The sequence below is a fragment of the Dermacentor andersoni genome, chromosome 3 (assembly GCF_023375885.2).
Source record: "Dermacentor andersoni chromosome 3, qqDerAnde1_hic_scaffold, whole genome shotgun sequence".
NCBI lineage: Eukaryota > Metazoa > Arthropoda > Arachnida > Ixodida > Ixodidae > Dermacentor > Dermacentor andersoni.
The window spans coordinates 53,279,912-53,299,123 of record NC_092816.1 but is presented as its reverse complement, the minus strand read 5'-3'; the positions used below and the strand labels follow the sequence as shown (position 1 = coordinate 53,299,123).

Genomic DNA, 19,212 nt, shown 5'->3' with positions numbered 1-19,212 from the left:
AACGTCGGAGATGCTATTGTTAATAAAACCACGACAATGAGAACTTCACAAGAGCAAATCAATGGGTGCTTGAGGAAATGCATTTGCAAATAGAATATTACAAATGCTTTCACATCTTTTCACAAACCCAATTGCTTTCAGTTTGCACAAAAAATGTTTGCCTTGCCAACTGTCTCTAGTTAGACAAGACAAAGTGACAATCACAAAAACAGTTTTTATAGCAGTAAAGCAGGACACCGCATGCATGAAAACTTCGACACACTGTATCGAAAACAAGCTCGGCACTGAGAAGGCAGATGAAGATGTTTTCAAGGTGAAGGCAGAGGCTCAAGTACTTTAAACTGCATGCACATCTCTAATACAACAAACACTACAATTAAAGAGGTCGCTTTTTTTCTTAAACACCAAGAAACAGCTAGACTGAACATTCATAATGCAAGTCAGAGTAGGTGCCGCCTATTTTTCAACACTCTAGGCATAATGACATTGGTGGAAACTGAGAAATTTAAGGAAACAGCAAGGAACGAACCTTGGCCTGCTTTTCTGAGGGAAGCAAGGAGAATAGAGGAAGAACCGTAAGTGGCTGAACGTTCTTATTTGGAGCAACTTCCTCCATGAGGTCATCCTCTTCAGAGGAGGAGAGGTCACCATCCTCTCGATCATTGTCTTTTACAAGTTCTTCCAACTGCCCTTCGTCTAGGGGTACCACAGAATAGCTGCAAGGATAACAAAAAGCGAGATCACAGAGAAGTGATAACACCCTGTTTGCATTGCAACCAATAACACATGGGCAAGCATGCCATATGAATGGACTAATGGCAGCCACTTCCTTGGACTGATTCGAGCTTTTAGACAAGGACCAGACAAGGACAGACAAGGACCAAAAGTAGACATGAAATACACCGAGTTCAATGCTCGTGCGTTTAATGTCTATTCTTGTCTTGTTGTGTGCTAGAAGCTTCAATCATCTCGTGCCAATATGCCCAAACAGCCACTTTGGTGAATTAACTTGTAGGCATGGACGAACCATTCAATGGTAACATTAACAACTGGGTTGCAGCATTTGCCACTGCTCAACAGGAACTGTGGTTCTGATGGAAATAAAACAGAATTAGGCTGAATTATGCTTTTAATGCTCGAAAAACAAAACGTAAGATGTTTTGTCTGAAGAAAAAGTAACTTAAAATGACACATATACCTTGCCAGCATCCGTCACATCACTTTCCAAGAACTTTATGCAACACACTTTCATGACCTCAGAGTTTGCACAAACCCATTGGGGCAATTTTGCCAAAAGAATGTTTCCATTTATTTTAAAGTATTCCCCTCACCAGATTTGTGTATTGGAAACAGATAAGTGCGGTATATAGATCAGGCAGTGATGATAGTGCCTGAAAAGCATTACACTTACGTGTGATGCAAAAACAGCTGAAATAAAAAAATAGAGCACCCTTTATTTTGCGAAGGAGCTGCTCAGTCCACCAGATGATTTTACATAAGCGGCACTTCAGCATTACATGCTCATAGTGCATAAACAGCCAACAGCTGTACAAACTACTTGTGGATTCCCGTGAAATGTTGAGATGGTTTTGTGTAAACCATCTTCTAAATGCTCCATGCAAGAAGGACCATGAATTGAAGGTGGGGAGGTCACATGGCAGAGGTCCTGACCAAAAATTATGCAGATCCAACAAACATATTGGAATCTATGTGAAGTGAAGCTTTCATGAAGCAGTTAATTAAATTCTCTTAGCCTGTTGACATTCTGCATTACGCTTGGCAGCACAGCAATTGCGTGGCTGGCCAGCAAATTAGCATGACGTGGAAATTCCCACCAGTGACCCACATGATCTACGTGACTGTGGATTACACCATCTCTGGGATCAGCCCAGGCACTACCTACAGGACCAGCACAGCTTATTCTGCAAGAACCTGACTAAGCAGACGTGCCAAACCCCAGAAAAGAAGGCACAGAAAGCTTCACTTTAATAAAGAAGTGTGCGTGAAGGTGTACATCTGCTGCGGTGATGCAAAAACAGCTGTACATTTAAGAACCTTTTGTTCTTTCACTGCGGAATTCTGTAGAGAATGAGGCCTGTCACCAACACATCCCTAGCAGTATTACAAATAGAGCTATATGTAAGGCAATTTGGTATACGAGTGCTGTCTCATGTGCAGGCTATTAGGCAACACACCAGCACCCAGCGGAAGCAGCTACGGTCAGCGAAGTCTGGGAGTGTTCGGCTCGAAAGTGTGGCTTTAAAATAGAGGCGAGCCATTGGCTCCAGTATGAAGACGATAGTTAGAGGACTGCCACTTGAAGGTGTTGGTCAATGCAACGGGAGAGAGCCTCTGTTGTGATGAGGGTAGCACAAACCTTGCGCCGGGGCCTCTGAACACTTTATATGCTTCTAGCTCATTAGCTTCTTCTCACCACAGAACGCTCCTGGTGTGGCGCCTTACAACATAACGTGTAAAAGCGAAATTTCCTGCACGGCCTGGGTGAGGGGCCCTTTCAATGACATCTCGGTACGCCTTGAAACATCAGGGCAACAGAACAGCTGAGCTGACTTCGATTAGAACATGTGGACACTCACTCGTCCAAGTTGACACCCTTGGTCTTTGCCTCAGCTGTTGGAGGAGCTTCAATGGCTCCGGCTTCCTTGCTCTCGCTGGAACCCTGTTTTGGATCTCCCTGGTCCTGACCATGAAACCTGGCATTTTCAGGAAACCGTTTCTTCAGCTTCCGGCACAAAGTCAGGACCTCTTGCTGTCCTGTGACAAAGACTAGGATGCCTCCTTCGGGCAATTGTTGGTGGATCTTGCACACCTGAAAAAAAAAAATAATAAATAAATAAAAAAAATAAATAATGCCGTATTTACTCACATAATGATCGCACTTTTTTTGTCAAAAAAGAAATGACGCAAATTCAGGAGTGCGATCATTACGCGGGTTAAATTTCCCGCAAAAAATTTTTTTTTCATTTGCATTTGCTGTGGAATGACAACAGGTCAACAAATAGGTGGCTGCCGCTGTATGTAGTGCGGGACACCAAAACAAAAATGTCGGCCGGCGGAGCAAGCCAAACGCGCCGAACGCGATTTTTTTTCTTCTTGTGAGTACATTACGTTCATTGAAACAGTTTTTTTTGGTATCAGTAATGAATAATATTGTTAATATTGGCAAGTTTATGACAATAACGTAGCCATGTTCACTTTGAGAGGACAGAAGCAGATGGGCGCGCTTAGCTGCCAGTGACATAGGAAAACATGGTGGGCAGGCTGCAGAAACTGCAGCATTTGTCTTCACTACTATCCTAATACGGCAGGTTTCCGCTAAGGGTGGGTGAATATCTTAGCTGTGTTACAAGCGTCGGCATATGAATAGGGTACACTTCTAACGTATCAGTGTAAACGTGGCTGCTATCGTTGCCGCTCACGATTTGTTGCGTGCCCACGAGTGCAGACGAGAAGAATTCAAAGGCGCCTTTTTTTGTTGTTGTTGTTGACCACAACCATTATAAAGCCTACACATAATAAAGGCAAGTTTGGTTGTAGCTTTTTTTTTTTATAGAAGTGCAGAAAGTGATGAAAGGAATGTAATGGGGCATCTGCTCAAAAATGTTTGGTGAGTGCAGACCGCTTGGTTTGTCTTGAAGAGTCGTTCGCGTAGCATTCGACAGATGGTAAGCGCGATCATTATTAGCTAGACTTGGCACAAGACATATCGCTGCGGCAAGTTCGGGGTGTGATCATTACAGAGGAAATAAAAGAAGGCTAATTTTGACGAGAAAATTCAGGGGTGCGATCATTATGCGAGTAAATATAATAATAATAAGAAGCAGAAGAAGGAGGAGGAGGAGGAGGAGAAACAGATAAAAAAGGAGAAGAAACAAATTTATACATTTTCGGCCATAAGTGAGCGATTGCTCAATGTCAATCAAATCAATATTCAGAGGATGCATCCCATGAGAAAGTCAGGCAAGGTTAAATATACTGCCAATCCCGATGAGGATTATTGCAGGAGGGGCAAATATACAGACGAAATAAATATACACGATACAGAATGAATCAATCAAGCAGGCTAGTTTTGAGAATGAAGATGCAGTTAATACAAGGGTTAGTTAATGTTTAAGGAAACAATTCAGTATATGCAATAAATTAATGCTATACCACAGGATATAGATGTAGCGACCAAGCAGACTACCTGTTTTCTTTTAGATAGGATGTAAATATATATACATTTGATTAAGTACACGAAGACATGTCAAAGTGCAGTTAGAGAACTAACAAGAAAGTGGTCACCATCATTATACGTTATCTAAAAAGAAACTGCTCGAAAATGCATGTCAAATACTTTCATCAATTAGGAGGATGGTACAATGTTAACACAGGAATATATAGGAAGTAAATTGTAGAGTTATACAAGGTAAGGAAACACTTGGTGAAACAGGTTTTTCTACTATAGCCACTGTGGAGCACGTAAGTGTGTTTCATGTGACTACAAAAAAAGACTCTATGATGGACTGGAATGATAGTAGAAAAAACGCAAATATAAAGCGGTCAATGTTAAAGTGGTAATGCCTTAGTGTTACGGAATGCTTAAAGCGCATTTCTCTTGTCTCTGGTTTTAATACGTAGTGGGAGCTTTCGATACTTAACATGTTATGTATTACATGGTACACTGACTTCTGGGGTGCCAGCGCAATTTCGTAAGGATAGCAATCCAGCTTGATTCACTAGTTCCGATGGTGAAGCAGTTAGTTCATACTTACTGTATATAAACATTGATGCAATTTCTGCGAGTGCGATGAGACTCTAGAGCACCTTCTGCCCATCCTTTGACACTCAACGACTTACTTTACAAGCAAAACTCAACCTGCTAGACAATATAGCACTCTCAGAAGATCCTTGGAACGTGGCCTATGCATTCTTGCACGCAAGAGGCCACAAAAGCTTTTCTGCATTTCTTGAAGGACACAGGATTGTATGAACGCTTGTGACAGTGGAGATTCTTCTGCGACTGACTGTGAATGACTATTATTTTTCCTTTCTCTCCTTATGTGTTCTTTCCCTTTCCTTCTTCCCAAGTGTAGGGTAACTAACCGGGCATGTCCTTGGTTAACCTCCCTACCTTTCCCTCTTCGTCTCGCTCTCTCCTTAACTTGGTTATTAGTTTTTTTGCAAATGGAAGCCATGAGACACTGGAGTATCCAAGAATGGGCCAAACGAATGAGGTGTAAGTGAACAATTTGATCTCTGGAGCGACCTGTCGGCGGAGTCTTTGAAGAAGGAAAAGTCATTTTGGTGCATTAGACGTTTCAAGATTTTTGAGTGATCTTTAAATATACGTTGTTTATTATATCGCTGTCTTTCTTACATGAAAGATGCTCGACAAACAAAACCTGTCACATAAAAATCTAAACACACACACAAAGAAAAATATTTTGCTCGCTGCTCTTGTTTCTCCCACTGTATATTTACCAACAGTTCACCGACTCACTTAATGTTGTTAACAGTTTGCATGACCACATCACCTTGATCTTTATCCCAAAGCCACCATTATTAACAGATTATTAAAAGATGAAGTGCCCTACGGAAGCAAAAGTAAGATACATGTTACAGGTTACAGTGATTTAAACTCCCCCCCCCCCCAAACCACAAAGTAACAAGATGTAAAACATAATGGCACAGTAACAACTTTCATGTAACAAAGACAATGACACAAACAATAAATATTTAATGATCACTCACATTGAAATGTACATTAGAAGTAAGCAAATTTCTGCCATGGAGGACAATTAACGAGAATTTTTACTATACAAAATGCACTGTGCCACTATCATGTACAAAGCCAGAAATGATTTATTAATCTCGAAAAATTCAAGCAACTCGATTGGACAATCTCAGCTGGAGGCATTTACCTTACGGTATGCTTCGTGCATGTAGTCGTCGGGTGTCCGCTTGTTGAAGTGGATAGTTACAGGGTGCTGCCTGGAGTCCACCTGTAAATGAACAATATGTTTTCGGTCAGCATTTATTCACAACCTTATATATTTGATAGCTAACATAACATTTAATACAGGCAGGCAGTCAATACACTACAAGCACTGTTCAGTCAAGCAAAGAAGTGTGCAAAATGTTTTTCCTGTGCTGTCTCAGTGGTCAACCCTTTAACCATTTCTTTACGTTGAGAGATTTGTTTTTTCACCTAAGCTTAATTAAAACTGTTTATGTCACGAGCCAGAACACTGCACAATATGGCAGCACAAATGAAACGCTCTTCAAATAACAGCCTGTGAAGTGGGCACCAGCAGCCTTCGTTCAAAATAGCCCATACATGCTTTGGCAATATTGGTCAGTTGCCTGCCCCTCGGATGACATACTATGTGACTCCTCCTGATGAAAGGACCAGGTCCTTTTCATTCGCTCGACACTTTGTGAAATAGTCTTTGCCAGTTCCTGCTCTTGCAAAGCCTATCCCGACACAACCTGCACAGATCCTGTGCTACCTTTCCAAAACAGAGCAGGAAATGCTGTGAATTCGTCTTGCACAAAGCCTGCACTACACACACAAAGGCCACCGTGGTTGCTTAGTGGCTTTAGCCTCGAGAACAAACTAGAGGGGCACTGCGAGCGCCGCTCGCGTGATGTCAAGGGATGGACTTGTGCATGTCGTTTGCTGCAGTTCGAGTGGTGTTTGGGCGCCTTCTGCAGTGTTTTCGTTTGTTCGCCCCCGTTCCCTCTGCTTGTACACTTAGGGTGGTCGTCTCAAATATATTTTTAAGACGTCTTCGTTCGTGAAAATTTATTCAAAGAGCTTATTTCTTAGACGATAATGCAGTTCTCAAAGGCAACGCTACAGTGCCAGCTGAAGGAGTGCAGACCAGCCCACTGCGGGTTTTTCATGCGAGGATCGACAACCGCAATAACATAACATATAAGAATCCAGTTATGATACCATAGCTGTTGCGGCGCAACAAGTATGTCACAAATGCTGGCTGTATTTGACTTCTACACAGTTACCTTGATTTTAATCCGCTAAAACATGTTTGCTCCCGACGAGTAGTTCATGGTATGATAGTGAATTTTTGCATTTCTTCACAGAAACGCTCGGCAGTAATACGAGGAGTTAACACTGCAGTTTAGATTCTACCAGCCCCACTTGCTCCTTTAACTGCTTCTCAAAATTAGATGGTTCATGTGTTTACTTTAAGTGGTGGTAATTTGTGTAAAGCTAATTGAGGCTTACAGCTGTTTGCAGGATACGAAAAGGAATGTACCAATATATATTCTCTTTTCCGTACTACACATTCAACTCACTTGAGCAATTTACTGGTGCTTGTTGCTTGAGAAATACACATGACAAATCTGTTTGGCAAACTGACAAAGGCTGCTCGGCCCAAATTTTTTAGTGACACATTCCTTTTGGACCATGTGGCTGCAGCCCGAAAGAAGCCGAAGCGACATTCAGTAGTGGTATGGGACATATTGAAGATATCATAATTCCTCGGTGGAGGGTCAAATCAAGTGAAATATGTAATGCTTGTGGTGTCTTCCTTAGGAAGGTTTGCGAGGTTCTCTTTTATGTACCAACAAAGCGACTAGTTCACCGTTTGTATAATTAAACAATGCTGGATCGAGACATGGTGAGGGAGGAGGTGCTTGAATTTTCCTTTTCTAGGCAGCCTAAGCTGCACTGTAGTACCTCGAGTGTACTTAGGCATTGCCATTTGCAGTGTGAAGAACTGCTTTATGGCTTCAATTCAAAGTTGTAGTGATCTGATGGGTTTCACGAACAATGCGTGCCTTGCCATAAAGACAGTCGATTGCTACTGTTGCGCGAGAGGTGCGCCATATTGTCGATAAAGACTACTGAGGGCCACCATCAAACATTTTATCGCTTACAATTGATTGGCTCTCAATCTTAACCACGAAACTTTTCTTTCAGGTGATTGCTACTATGTTATTTGTGAATTTGTAACTAGGTAAATACTCTATATGACGCGCCGTCGTGTTAGCAGCCATGTGTAATTCGTTTTATGGGGGCCTGTTTCAGAGAGCGGTGAAAGTAGCAGCAAACTTTTTCATACGAAATGCCCGCATAACTCTTTCTTTTGTGCATTAATAAAGTGGACATATTTGACTAGAACAACTCACCAGAGTAAGAATCATCATAACCGCTTCACTGGGCAGTGTCAGATTTCTAACACGGATAACACGTTGACACCAAATACCAAGATTTTTCTCCCATGTAAAATGCAATGTCTCTCATATCAAAGAACTAAAGAAATGTTAAGTGTTTAACGAAGGATCATACAACTTCGCGTGTTGAATTTGCACATATTCTCTTTATGCAAAATTCATGGACAGACACAGCGTATATATGCATTGCAAAACCAGTAGGCCCCTTCTACGCTACATAACTTGCGATATCCAAGCCGCAAGTTTTCTCGACTAGGTGCTTTTGAAGAAGGAACTGTGGTTCAGGCATGGCAGCAGAAAGAAGCCGACATACCCTTCAATAAGTACGGCTCGAGCCACCCGTACTCCAAGCAAGCATGCACGAAGGGAATGAGCGCGCACGGCAGCCGAGCGAGCCGTGTGTGATGTCACTCCCGAGAGGATGCCACTCCAAAATCTTGCTGCTAATGGTGTTGGGCTGCTAAGCACGAGGTCACAGGATCGAATCCTGGCCACGGCAACCGCATTTTGTTGTGGGCACAATGCAAAAACACTTGTGTAATCAGATTTAGGTGCAGGTGGCCCAAATTTCCGGAGTCCTACACTACGGCGTGCCTCATAATCAGATTGTGGTTTTGGCGTGTAGAACTCCATAATCTAATCTAATCACACATAACAGAGTGGTGGAGCGACAACTGCCGCTGTAGCTCAACTGGTAGGGCATCACAAGATTCATGAAGAGGTTGGTGGGCTCAACCCGCACTGGATGTCTTTTCTACCTCTTCCATTTTTCTTCTCCTTTATCGGGAACATGAAGCTTATTGCAAATGTAACCCTCATCCTTATTCATTTATACTGTATTTTTGCACGTATAACCCACACCAAACATTTAAAAGATTTAACAGTAAAGTCAGGGTGCGAGTCATATGCGAATTTCACCTTTAAATGTGGCTTCATGGCAGAGCATGCCACGCTGCTGTGACGCCAAATTTAAAGGTATCCTTTCTTGTCATTCAATGTTTTGTAAGTTTCATTATCTCCAGGGGAACCCCACCCTCTCTTGAAGCTCCCTTCTCTTCTCTTTTATGGTCGCTCATTCACCTCTTTACAGGTTGCTGCTTTGTGTTTAGTAGTTAGCGAAGTGCACACGGCAATAGCAATAGTGCACGCGGAACCAGTGAACTAGAAGTCGGATCAATATGAGCTGTGCTCAATAGCCCTTCATTACAGCGCAGCAGGCGCTGAAGATTATCAGCATCGCCGAAGAGAGGGGAGAATAGAGCCGCTGGTCGAAGATACGACTTTGATAGGCACGCATCTGCGAATAGAGATTGTTTTTTGCAAAGATGTGAGAATTGTCGTATGCTATTTCCATGAGTTATAAGCACGAATGTTTTTAAAGCAAAACTTTCTTTGCCTCTTCCTTCGGCTTTCCCCCTGCTGCTGCTGCTGCTGTGGGCTGCTGCTGTCTTGAACACCGTGAGGGAGAGGGGGGGAGGTTCAGAGTGTGTATAAAGATGACAGGCACTAGTAAGAGAGGAAAGGCGACTAGAGAAACTCGTTTTCACCCCACCGCATTGAATGTGCACAACGCCCTCTGAAGCTGCCAGGTGGTCGCCACATTAGCCTCTTGACAGCTGTAATTATCTGTGACTCCCCTCGGAACCATTGTAGAAACTGCAGTGCTTCCCTATCTACTAACATGCGAGGCCGGAGGGGAGGCAGATAGAAATGTAGAGAGGAGAACAAGGAGAGGGAGGAGAAAAGGCAGTCCCCATGTAAAAGAGGGGGGAGGTGATGTGAGAAGGCAAGGAAACACCACGACTATATGACAGTGGTTGCAGGGAAATAGGATAAGCTTAAGTTCAAGGTATGCTACAGTACGTTGCTGCTATTTCTGAAAAATAAACACAATGCAAGTATATCAAGCAGGCAGCTTACGCAGGGCGCGCAGAAGCAGAGCTGCAATAATTAAAGCGCACTGCAGGGTGCAGGAGACACTACGGAAGCGGTCGACTGTCAAATCAACACTTCTGTGCCCACCATATTAGCTTTGCGGCTATAGCATTGCTAGAGGTTGTGGATTTGATCCCAATCGTGGCAGCCGCATTTCGACGGGGGCGAAATAGAAAATGCACATGCACTTAGATTTTGGGGCACCCTAAAGAACGTCACGGTTTCAAAATTAATCCGGAGTCTGCCACTACAACGTGCCTCATGATCCGATCGTGCTTTTGGCACGTGCAGCCCCATAATTGAATTCAAGTTAATACTCATGCCATGATGCGACGTGCCATGTGAGGCGCTGACAACGCTCATACCTCTCAGAGGTTATAAAGTATGGCACACAACAATGCCTCAAGCAATCAGCTCTTCCTGCGTGTTCTGTGTACTATGCAGATAAACAGCAGTAGTGCACGCAGGGTAACGTTTAACATCAACTCACCACTCGCGTGTTAGCCTAAACACTGAAGAAACAAAGCTTTAGCCGTCAACATCACCGCTAATTAACGTCAATCAAGGCATCCAGCATGGAAAGCTTCGCTTACATCGATTCCCACAGTGCGTGGGATCTTTTTCTTTATTTTTCTCGGGCAGTTGCAATTGGAAGTGCGGGTTACAAATGGAAAAAATATGGTACATTTTAATTGAAAAAGAAAAGGAAACTAATAAAAACACATAGCTTCCTCTAGGCTTTCTTTTGCTTCACTGTCTGCTGGCTTCATATGACTATGACAATAATTGATACAAAAGTTCATGCAAACAGCATTCGACCCCACTTTCATGGCTAGCAGGTGGAAATCAGTCCATTCTGCTTGCCCAAATTTCAATACAGAAGTTGATGGCAAAAACTAGATGCACCTTGATGACAGGCGGGGGCTTCTTGAAGAGGTGAGTGTTTTGTGTGAAGTCTTCCACCCTGAGTGTTGCCGACATAATGATGAGTTTCAGTGGGCTTCCTTTCTGCATTGAAATGAAGGGAATGCAATAGCACAAGCTTTATCTTCTGTGGCACTTTAGGTACAACACACTAAAGATGAAAGTGACCTGAGGTGTTATTATTAAATTACACTTCTGCAACGCCAAAAAAGCAACTCTTACCATGACAGGAAGCTTGATCAGCTAGAAAATACGTAAGGGCGAAAGACTGGTGGGGATGCTGCTTTGCAGTTGCCCCACTAGCTCAACATGCTGTCATGGATTTTAATAGCATCTCCTTGGGATTAGTTAATTCTTTACCACTAAAGGAGAACAAGAATGTGTTCTAAAAGAGTCAGAGACTGAACCTAGCAAGCATTGAGAACTTTTACTACGTAGCCATGGCCCAAACATGAGAAAAATGCTTTGAAATCCATGACGTAAGGTTGACTTAGTGGCACTGGGCTTTTGGCTCAGAATTAAAAACCACATACATGGAAGTTTGGCCTTGATTGTTTTCTTCTAGCAAACAACCTTATACAGCAGAATGAACAGAAATAGAGATTATTTTACCAATCTAACTACACAGAATGTATCGGTATAAGAGGGCACAAATGCTCGTAGTCTACTCAAGTTCTCTTGTTCTTCTTTCATTTTGCAACATGGTCATACAACCCATGCTTAATTCACAAATATGAAATATTTTGGTTGTTGTTATGGTTCCCACAACCCTTAAGCTTTTGCTCTCAGATCCAGTTATATAAATTAAAAATAGTGTTAACCAGTCAACATAACTTTTGATACAAGAGCTGCAATAGGTATGTACAAACAAACAATGTGACTTTTTGTGCACCATTTTAACACACACGAACTGCAGAAAAAAGATTATTCATGAGTGTTAGAGAGGTTGCAGCTGTGATTACCTTTGCTGGTACAAGTGCAACACCAATGAAAACACACATATGTAAAAACATAGTACATAGTCCTCTGAGTAGCACTCATGTTCATTATAAAAAGAATCGGATCTCTGAAATATGGTTATGCATTTGCTTCTTAATGCTTTTGTGACTTCAACAGTGCAATGTAGAACAAATAATCTTATCATATGCATTTACACAGATAAGGCATCAGTTAAGGCTATGGTGCAAAACCACTTACCCGTCGTCGCAGCGGCACAATTCTTGACAGAAGGCCAATCAGGATGTCGGAGTAGATGCTTCGCTCATGAGCTTCGTCAATTATTATTACAGAGTAGCCAGTTAGAAGAAAGTTCTGGCACATCAATAAGAGAGAGAGAAAGAAAGAATCAATAGTAGAATTTATGAGGCAATAGCACTAAATACTGAGAACAGAGACAAGACAAAAACATACACAGCCCAGTCGTTAACATCTCCTTGTGTCTCATATTTTCCTTCTTTCTGCGTAAAACTCAACAAACTAGCTGTCTTTTTTAATGACAGGCTAATACCTAACTAGCACGCCATACTGCATAACCAGAGCTTTGATCATTACATTGTTGAAGGAACATATTACAAATAAATTGGCACCAAAAACGAGTCCCAAATACTAGCTCCTGTCGGCAATAACAGAAGAAAGAAATGTCCCAAGTGCTGCAGTGACGCAGATACAAAGCACAAGCACCAAGTTTGGTGTACTACTTCTGGTACTCTGCATTTAAAAACACCAAACGATGTTTATGCTCGCAATATATTTCTCCTTAAACAAGAAATTAGGACTTACAGTGCTCAGCCTCGAGACCTGGTATCTAAACAAATACTACGGTATATACTCCACTAAGGGCCACACTCACGTAAGAACTGCACCTAAACTTGGCATGTAATGAGCAACCCACATCAAAGAAGAAAGCATTACACAAACTGGTAGTGGGGAAAATAATAGTAAGTGTAGCGAAGAAGAGGGACGCTACAGTGGACCATCCTCTCCAGCACTTTCTAATGGGTCAATCTCTCCAGCACTTTTGCTTGGGGAATGCCGCTCATGCTGGGAGTCCGTGCCCTGCTCTAACGGTTGGTAGCAAATGCCGGTGACTAATAAACACCTTTACAGTAAGTGATTCACCGTACTACCAACAGACAAAAGGAGTGGCGTGTTTTATCTGGGACACAGAACCAAGCTGGGCTTCTACCATGACAAGTCTGCCGACAGTATGGGCACTTTGCACAGCACATCTGTAATGGCCAGCTGCAAGCGAAACTCTTAAAACGTGAAATGATGCTGAGTGCACTTACATTTTGAATCTCTTTCAGAAGGACACCATCTGTCATGAACTTGATCTTGGTGTCACCTGTGACATTTCCTTCAAAGCGGATTTGGTACGAGACCTCCGAAGAGGAAAGGCTCATCTCCTCGGCAACTCGCTTTGACATGGACACGGCAGCCACTCGTCTAGGCTCAGTAATGCCCACCATTTTTTCCCTGCAAGGCGGTAGGCAGAAAACTTTAGTCAGGATGCTGCACATTTGTTCAACCACAGCCTGCGAAGGCGCAGTGGTGCAGCCAGGTATTTGTTATAGTGGGAAGGAGTTGGTGTGGGAGGAGGGCAATTGGCTTGGGATGGGGAGGCAAGTAGGTGTTGTCACGTGCCGTTTAATGCCAGGTATTCTGGTATACAGAAAATTCGGGAGGTGGAGAGGGCATGGGGGGCAGGAGGGCATGCCAAGTCCTTTCTATGTAATGAGTCAGAGTAAAGACCTTTGGAATGTAATGAACATGTTCCTATGGGTGGGAAGCGCAACGGGGATGAAAGAGGAAGTACACGATACGTGTTTCGTCTGGGTTGCGCTGCCCACCCATAGGAACATGTTCAATCACCAACTCGCCCAGCTCGCTGTGTTAATTCAATGTAATGAATGAGAAGAAGGGGAACGGAGAGGCCCAGTTAACACTCCCAGGGCTTGATCTAGTTCACACATAATAACCAAAAAGCTGGATGGGAAGACGGCGCCATGGTAGCTCAACTGGCAAGAGCACTGCACACATAGTGCTAAAATGTGGGTTCATATCCAACCTGCGACGTCGTTTCTTTCTTTTTTTTTTTTTCACCCATTTTAATTTCCCTTTATCATATCTAGATTTCAATTAACACAAGTAATTTACCCTATTCTTTCTTTGGTTCCATTGTCTGATGACTTCCTGTGATTGTGCCTAACAAAAATTGGACCCCTTGGTTCTTCTCACTCATTACAAGCTTTTCAGCGTCATAAAAAAGAACAACAAAAGAGGAAAAGGTTTTTCAATTTCAGACATCAGTCTCCTCAAAAGGTTAACAGCTGTGCATCACCATGCATCAGTGCAGTTGGTAACAATAGTTTATTTTTTTACTTGTGAGGCATCAACTACTACTGACTCTCTGCAGTCTTATTAACTGATGAGTATTTTATAGATGCCGTGAAGCATTTTGTAGGTTGACAGCAATCAGCATACCTGGTGTATCCAGCTTCGTAAAGAAACTGGGGCACCTGCGTTGTCTTTCCTGATCCAGTTTGGCCACAAATCACCACGACATCATGTTCTGCTATGGCTTCCATTATTCTTTGTTCTTCTGCCAGAATTGGAAGCTGGTGCCGAGCTTTCTGCAAAAGAGTGCAATTTGAATGCAGCATAGCCAGCAACAACCATAAGTAAAGGACCCGTAGCCATACTTTTATAACATAAATCACAATGTATTTTGGCGTCACCTCGCGAATACTGAGCAAAACCACGAAGCAGGTGTCAAATTGCCTTGATGGCTACCATTAGCTGGAGCAAGCAATGCCTGCACTGTCTTAAGAGACACTAAAAAGAAACACTCAATCAGTTTAGATAGACAACATAACTTTTAAAAGCTACTTTCCCTGATTTCACGCTAATTAGTTGATTATTAGAAGATAAAATGAAGACCGAAGTCTAATATTAAAAATTTTGCGCCAGAATCTTAACGCCAGCATGTCAATGTGATGTCACAGGCTTCAATTTTTCTTTTCCCCTTGTACTTGGGCCATTGTGGAGCACTAAACATTGTTGAAACTTGCCAAGTTTGATCTTTGGCTCCTTTAAATACAATGTAATCCATCTTCATCAATAAAAAATAAATTAAACCCGAGCGGATGCCATCAAGATCCATGTCACGGCAAGATACGGCAGCAACTTCAATGCGGCGTCATTACCAGCGTGTTTAATTTTTTGGGTCTTTTCTGGCTTACCAATCCTCTCCTCACATTAAGAAAGATTACTAATACGGCTTAATATCTTTTTTTGTTGTAATGTCCCTTTAATCAATTCATCAGATGTGCTGGTTTATTCAATTAACATTTTTGGGGTAAGGATTTGCTCCTTGTAACAATCGCTTGGTAACGGCTAGACAGCCATGCATGCTGACAGTGAGCATGCGATAGGATCTTATAGCACTTGGACTTATCGGAACATGATGCGGCTCCACTTCGCCAGTCGCTTTTGTCACGCCGTGCGCGATTTGAGAGGTGCGTTTGCAATCAGCCGCTTGTAATTCAATTATTTGACCATCTGCGTCCGCGGAAGCTTCCATTTATTGTCTTGGCATTCCTTAGCAGCGGCAGTGAAATTTCGTTATATTGAAATCGCATACACACTTCATTATATTGAGGTTTTAAATACATAATGGTCTATGGACAAAACGTTATGAAATGTTAAATACTTTGTTATATAGAGAATTTCGTTATATTGAAGTTCGTTATATCGAGGTTTAACTGTACTAGACTGCAGAATTCTTGGTACCATGAGATTTTAATAACTAGAAAGTCAGTGGTAACCGAAAATATTTTTGATGGTCTCCAAACACATATGCAGATCACAGCAAAGAGACATGCTATGGCATTCGAGGCCCTCTGCAACACTGTTGAGAGGGTGATATGAGCAAGTAGATGCCCTTGAAAATCATGTACTGGTTAACCTTCTATCTGCTTGTATCTTGACACATTTATTAAGCTGTGTAACCTTCACTTGATTGGATGGGTTTCCACTTTTTTTTTATCACCATTTAACATCTGGGTGACATAGAGAACAGACCTGAAACAAAATAGGCACCCTGTTATAAGGCAAGAAAATTGGCTCACTTGAATTTCTTCAGTCCTGTGAACGGGCATAAACACAGAAGGCGTGGAATGCCTAACAGGTTTCGCTGGAGGCTGCTGTTTGTTTTCCTCTGGTGTTGCTACTGAGGCAGCCTGAGCATCTTCGACTGTCTTTTTGGTTGCACTCTCTGTTACAGTATCGCTCTCTGGATTTTCAGTAGCCTCATCTTCCCCATTCTTCTTCGTTTCCAGGGTAGTCTGGCTCTCACTAGACCCCTCTTTGCTGGGCGGCGGCTCGTCATCGTCTGCCACGCTGTCTTCAGATTCGGATGACTCCGAGTCAAAACCTAGGACGTCGTCCCTCTGGATGCGGGCTCTCTTGGGTGCCATTCGCCTGCTCCCTTTGACACTGCTTATTCTCGCTGAACCCTTTTTCTCGTCTGGATGAGGCGCAGTGGTGAGTTCACTGAGGCTGAAAATGAGACAAGAAGAAAATGAGGCAGGAGTCACCCCAGTGTCTATGCACTTGTAGAAGGCAGCAGGCGAGGATGGCCAAATTCATAGGGGCCATGAATTCAGTATGCCGACAAACAAGGTGAAGTTAAAAGTCAAAAGACGTCAGAAGGTGAATCACTGGGGCTGCGTGACAGCAAGACAGGAAACAAGAAAGTCGGGCAAGAATGGAGCACTTGTACAGGTTCTCCTCAGAGGCAGCAGGGGGAAGGATGCGTAACCAGTAGATCCAATCGGAAAATTCAGATTCTAAGTTTGCTAATGACCACTCCCTGATGTGTGTTCTACAAAACAGAAACTAAGTGAAACAAAAGAGTGCAAATGAAAAATAATAATAGAGAAATTTCCATGTATGCCTGGTTTCAATTGAAATTCATGTAAGCAAGGACTACTTATCGACGACTAAAAACGAATCACTGAAGCTGTATTGGAAATATGAACATGAGGGCAAAAAAATAATTGCACAGGGCCTCCGCCCTTTCAATGCTACACTTATTGGCATAATATAGCAGCACAGTAAACATAAGCGCTCCTTTTGTAATTTCACTGGCCCAGCAATTCGATGCAATTTGCTAGAAAGTGTGGCTCTGAAAATTCTCTTACCGTTTCAGGCCTTTTGTCTGCATGGCAGATGTGGAAATTAGCATAGACAGCTCCTTCTGGCTGGCCTGTGACTTCTGCAGCTCTTCCAAGAGGTGAGCCCTCTGCCCCAAGCAATAAATGTTCAAATAAAAATTTTTTTAGATGCAACAATCCTACGTACACAATTACATAAATCACGAGTGCCTTAATAGCTTGCATGCCTCGAAATTCGTGTCGATAGCCATGACTGTTAGTGGAAAGTACCCATTCCTACAGCCACTAAAGCTTTAAGACTGAAAATAATGAATACTCGCTATATATACTCTTTTAATCAGCTGGATAACGATGGACAAGGCTGTGATACATTCTATATCGATCATGAAAAATGTACACTGGAGGAACTGTTACATTAACATATCATGCATTACAACTTACAAACACCTTTACAAACATTATTCACTCCTGAAGGTCAACATGGGTTCGAAATATGGTACATGTACTTCATTCCAGCTAATGCGATGGAAACACAGGAAAATACATGTCATGCCATTCCACTAAGAGACTTAACTGCCAGCTCAGTAGTTAAAATCTAAGTGATAAAATCAACGCTGTTGTAACAGAAATTCATTATCAAAATCTCCCTTTATTTTGCTTGCACCAAGATCGCAGCAGCGGGTAATCAGGTGATCAAGGAAACTTACATTGATCTTCTTGTTTTTCTTTTCCAAAATCTTCTGGAGAAGTTTCTTCTTCTTCTTGGAAAGCTTTGGGGCCACCTTGGCATTTTGAATTTTGTTCGCTTCTTTCTTTTCAATTTTCTTGGAAGGCAGTACCAAGACATTGCTGCTGTCGTACTTGTCCTGCCTCACATCTAGTTCCACTTCGACCTGTTGACAAGGTGACATGCGATGCACTATTTCAGTTGACAGTGTTTTGTTGCAAGAACGAAACTTAGTTTAGTTTTGCGTTCCTGCTGCGCCATATGGTATACGTGGCAAGTTGCATACGCCACTTCAGAAAATCCTAAACTACAGTGCGTGCTCTAATTTTCTCATGGCGAAGAATAGCTGCTGAAGTTAAAAAGGTATTGACAGTCTCACTTCTCGCATAACGCTGAACAATGTGTAAGCGCCACAATACAGCAATCAACCTGTTCGTCCTTCTGTAATAAGATAAAATCAGAACGTTGTTTCTGTGTCAGTCAGGCTTTCGCATATCGTTCAAAGCCATTTACCAGGTAATACCAAGAATGAACACACAACGTATTTGCGACTATGCTAAGAGAACATGACAAGCACCAAAGAGATCGAGTAGGTACGAAAGTCTGACTATCGAGATGGCCTGACGTCGCTCACACGTGAGGAACCAACCTCAGATGGTTTTTCGTTGTCTGTGGAGTTTTTCTGCTGTGAGCTCCTTGCTTTGGCATCGTATTTGCGGCGAGATCGCCCCATCTTGCTGGAGATCACACGACGCACAGTGAAACGCACGTGGATGAAGTTGATGTTGCGCGACACATTGTTACTATCATGACACTCGGAACCCGCCCAAATAATCCAATAAATTTACGTAGTTAAAAAAAAACGTTTGCATATTACTGTTCAACTTTTTTATTGCAAAAGCTTTTTACACGTTCGGGGGCTACGTCATACCCGTTTTCGTAGCTCGTTTTGAAAACGTTTATAACAAATTGCGCTTTGAGTTAGAGTACGAATTATTAGTGCTTTAATGCATGCTTCAACTGTGCAGTATCTGTGCTTTAAACTTCTATATCTACCGCTAAGTGACGCTGCACACTTAAAGGCCCATTTGTATTTAGCAGGGCATAAAGCATGGCATAGGGTTTCTAAATAAATACTAATATGAAACTCTATGTAGCATGGTTTATATCATATGGTATTTGTTTAGAAACTGTATCGTTTATATGAAATATGTCAAAATTTATGTTTGATTTTGTGACATAAAA

The 19,212-nt window shown here is 42.3% G+C and overlaps 1 protein-coding gene across 1 annotated transcript in view; it reads right to left on the bottom strand.

The window, feature by feature from the left end:
* The window catches only part of kz (putative ATP-dependent RNA helicase kurz), a 38,612-nt gene extending 19,842 nt beyond the window's left edge, over positions 1-18,770 (bottom strand). Inside the window, exons 1-11 of the mRNA XM_050169581.2 lie at positions 18,617-18,770; positions 17,948-18,133; positions 17,268-17,368; positions 16,194-16,623; positions 14,548-14,696; positions 13,353-13,539; positions 12,262-12,375; positions 11,047-11,148; positions 5,925-6,005; positions 2,598-2,830; positions 530-716 (exon numbers count right to left, since the gene is read on the bottom strand). Coding sequence (XP_050025538.1) covers positions 530-716; positions 2,598-2,830; positions 5,925-6,005; positions 11,047-11,148; positions 12,262-12,375; positions 13,353-13,539; positions 14,548-14,696; positions 16,194-16,623; positions 17,268-17,368; positions 17,948-18,133; positions 18,617-18,700 — 1,854 coding nt within the window. The 5' untranslated portion in view covers positions 18,701-18,770. The remainder of the gene's footprint in view (positions 1-529; positions 717-2,597; positions 2,831-5,924; positions 6,006-11,046; positions 11,149-12,261; positions 12,376-13,352; positions 13,540-14,547; positions 14,697-16,193; positions 16,624-17,267; positions 17,369-17,947; positions 18,134-18,616) is intronic.
* Positions 18,771-19,212: the final 442 nt, after the last annotated feature.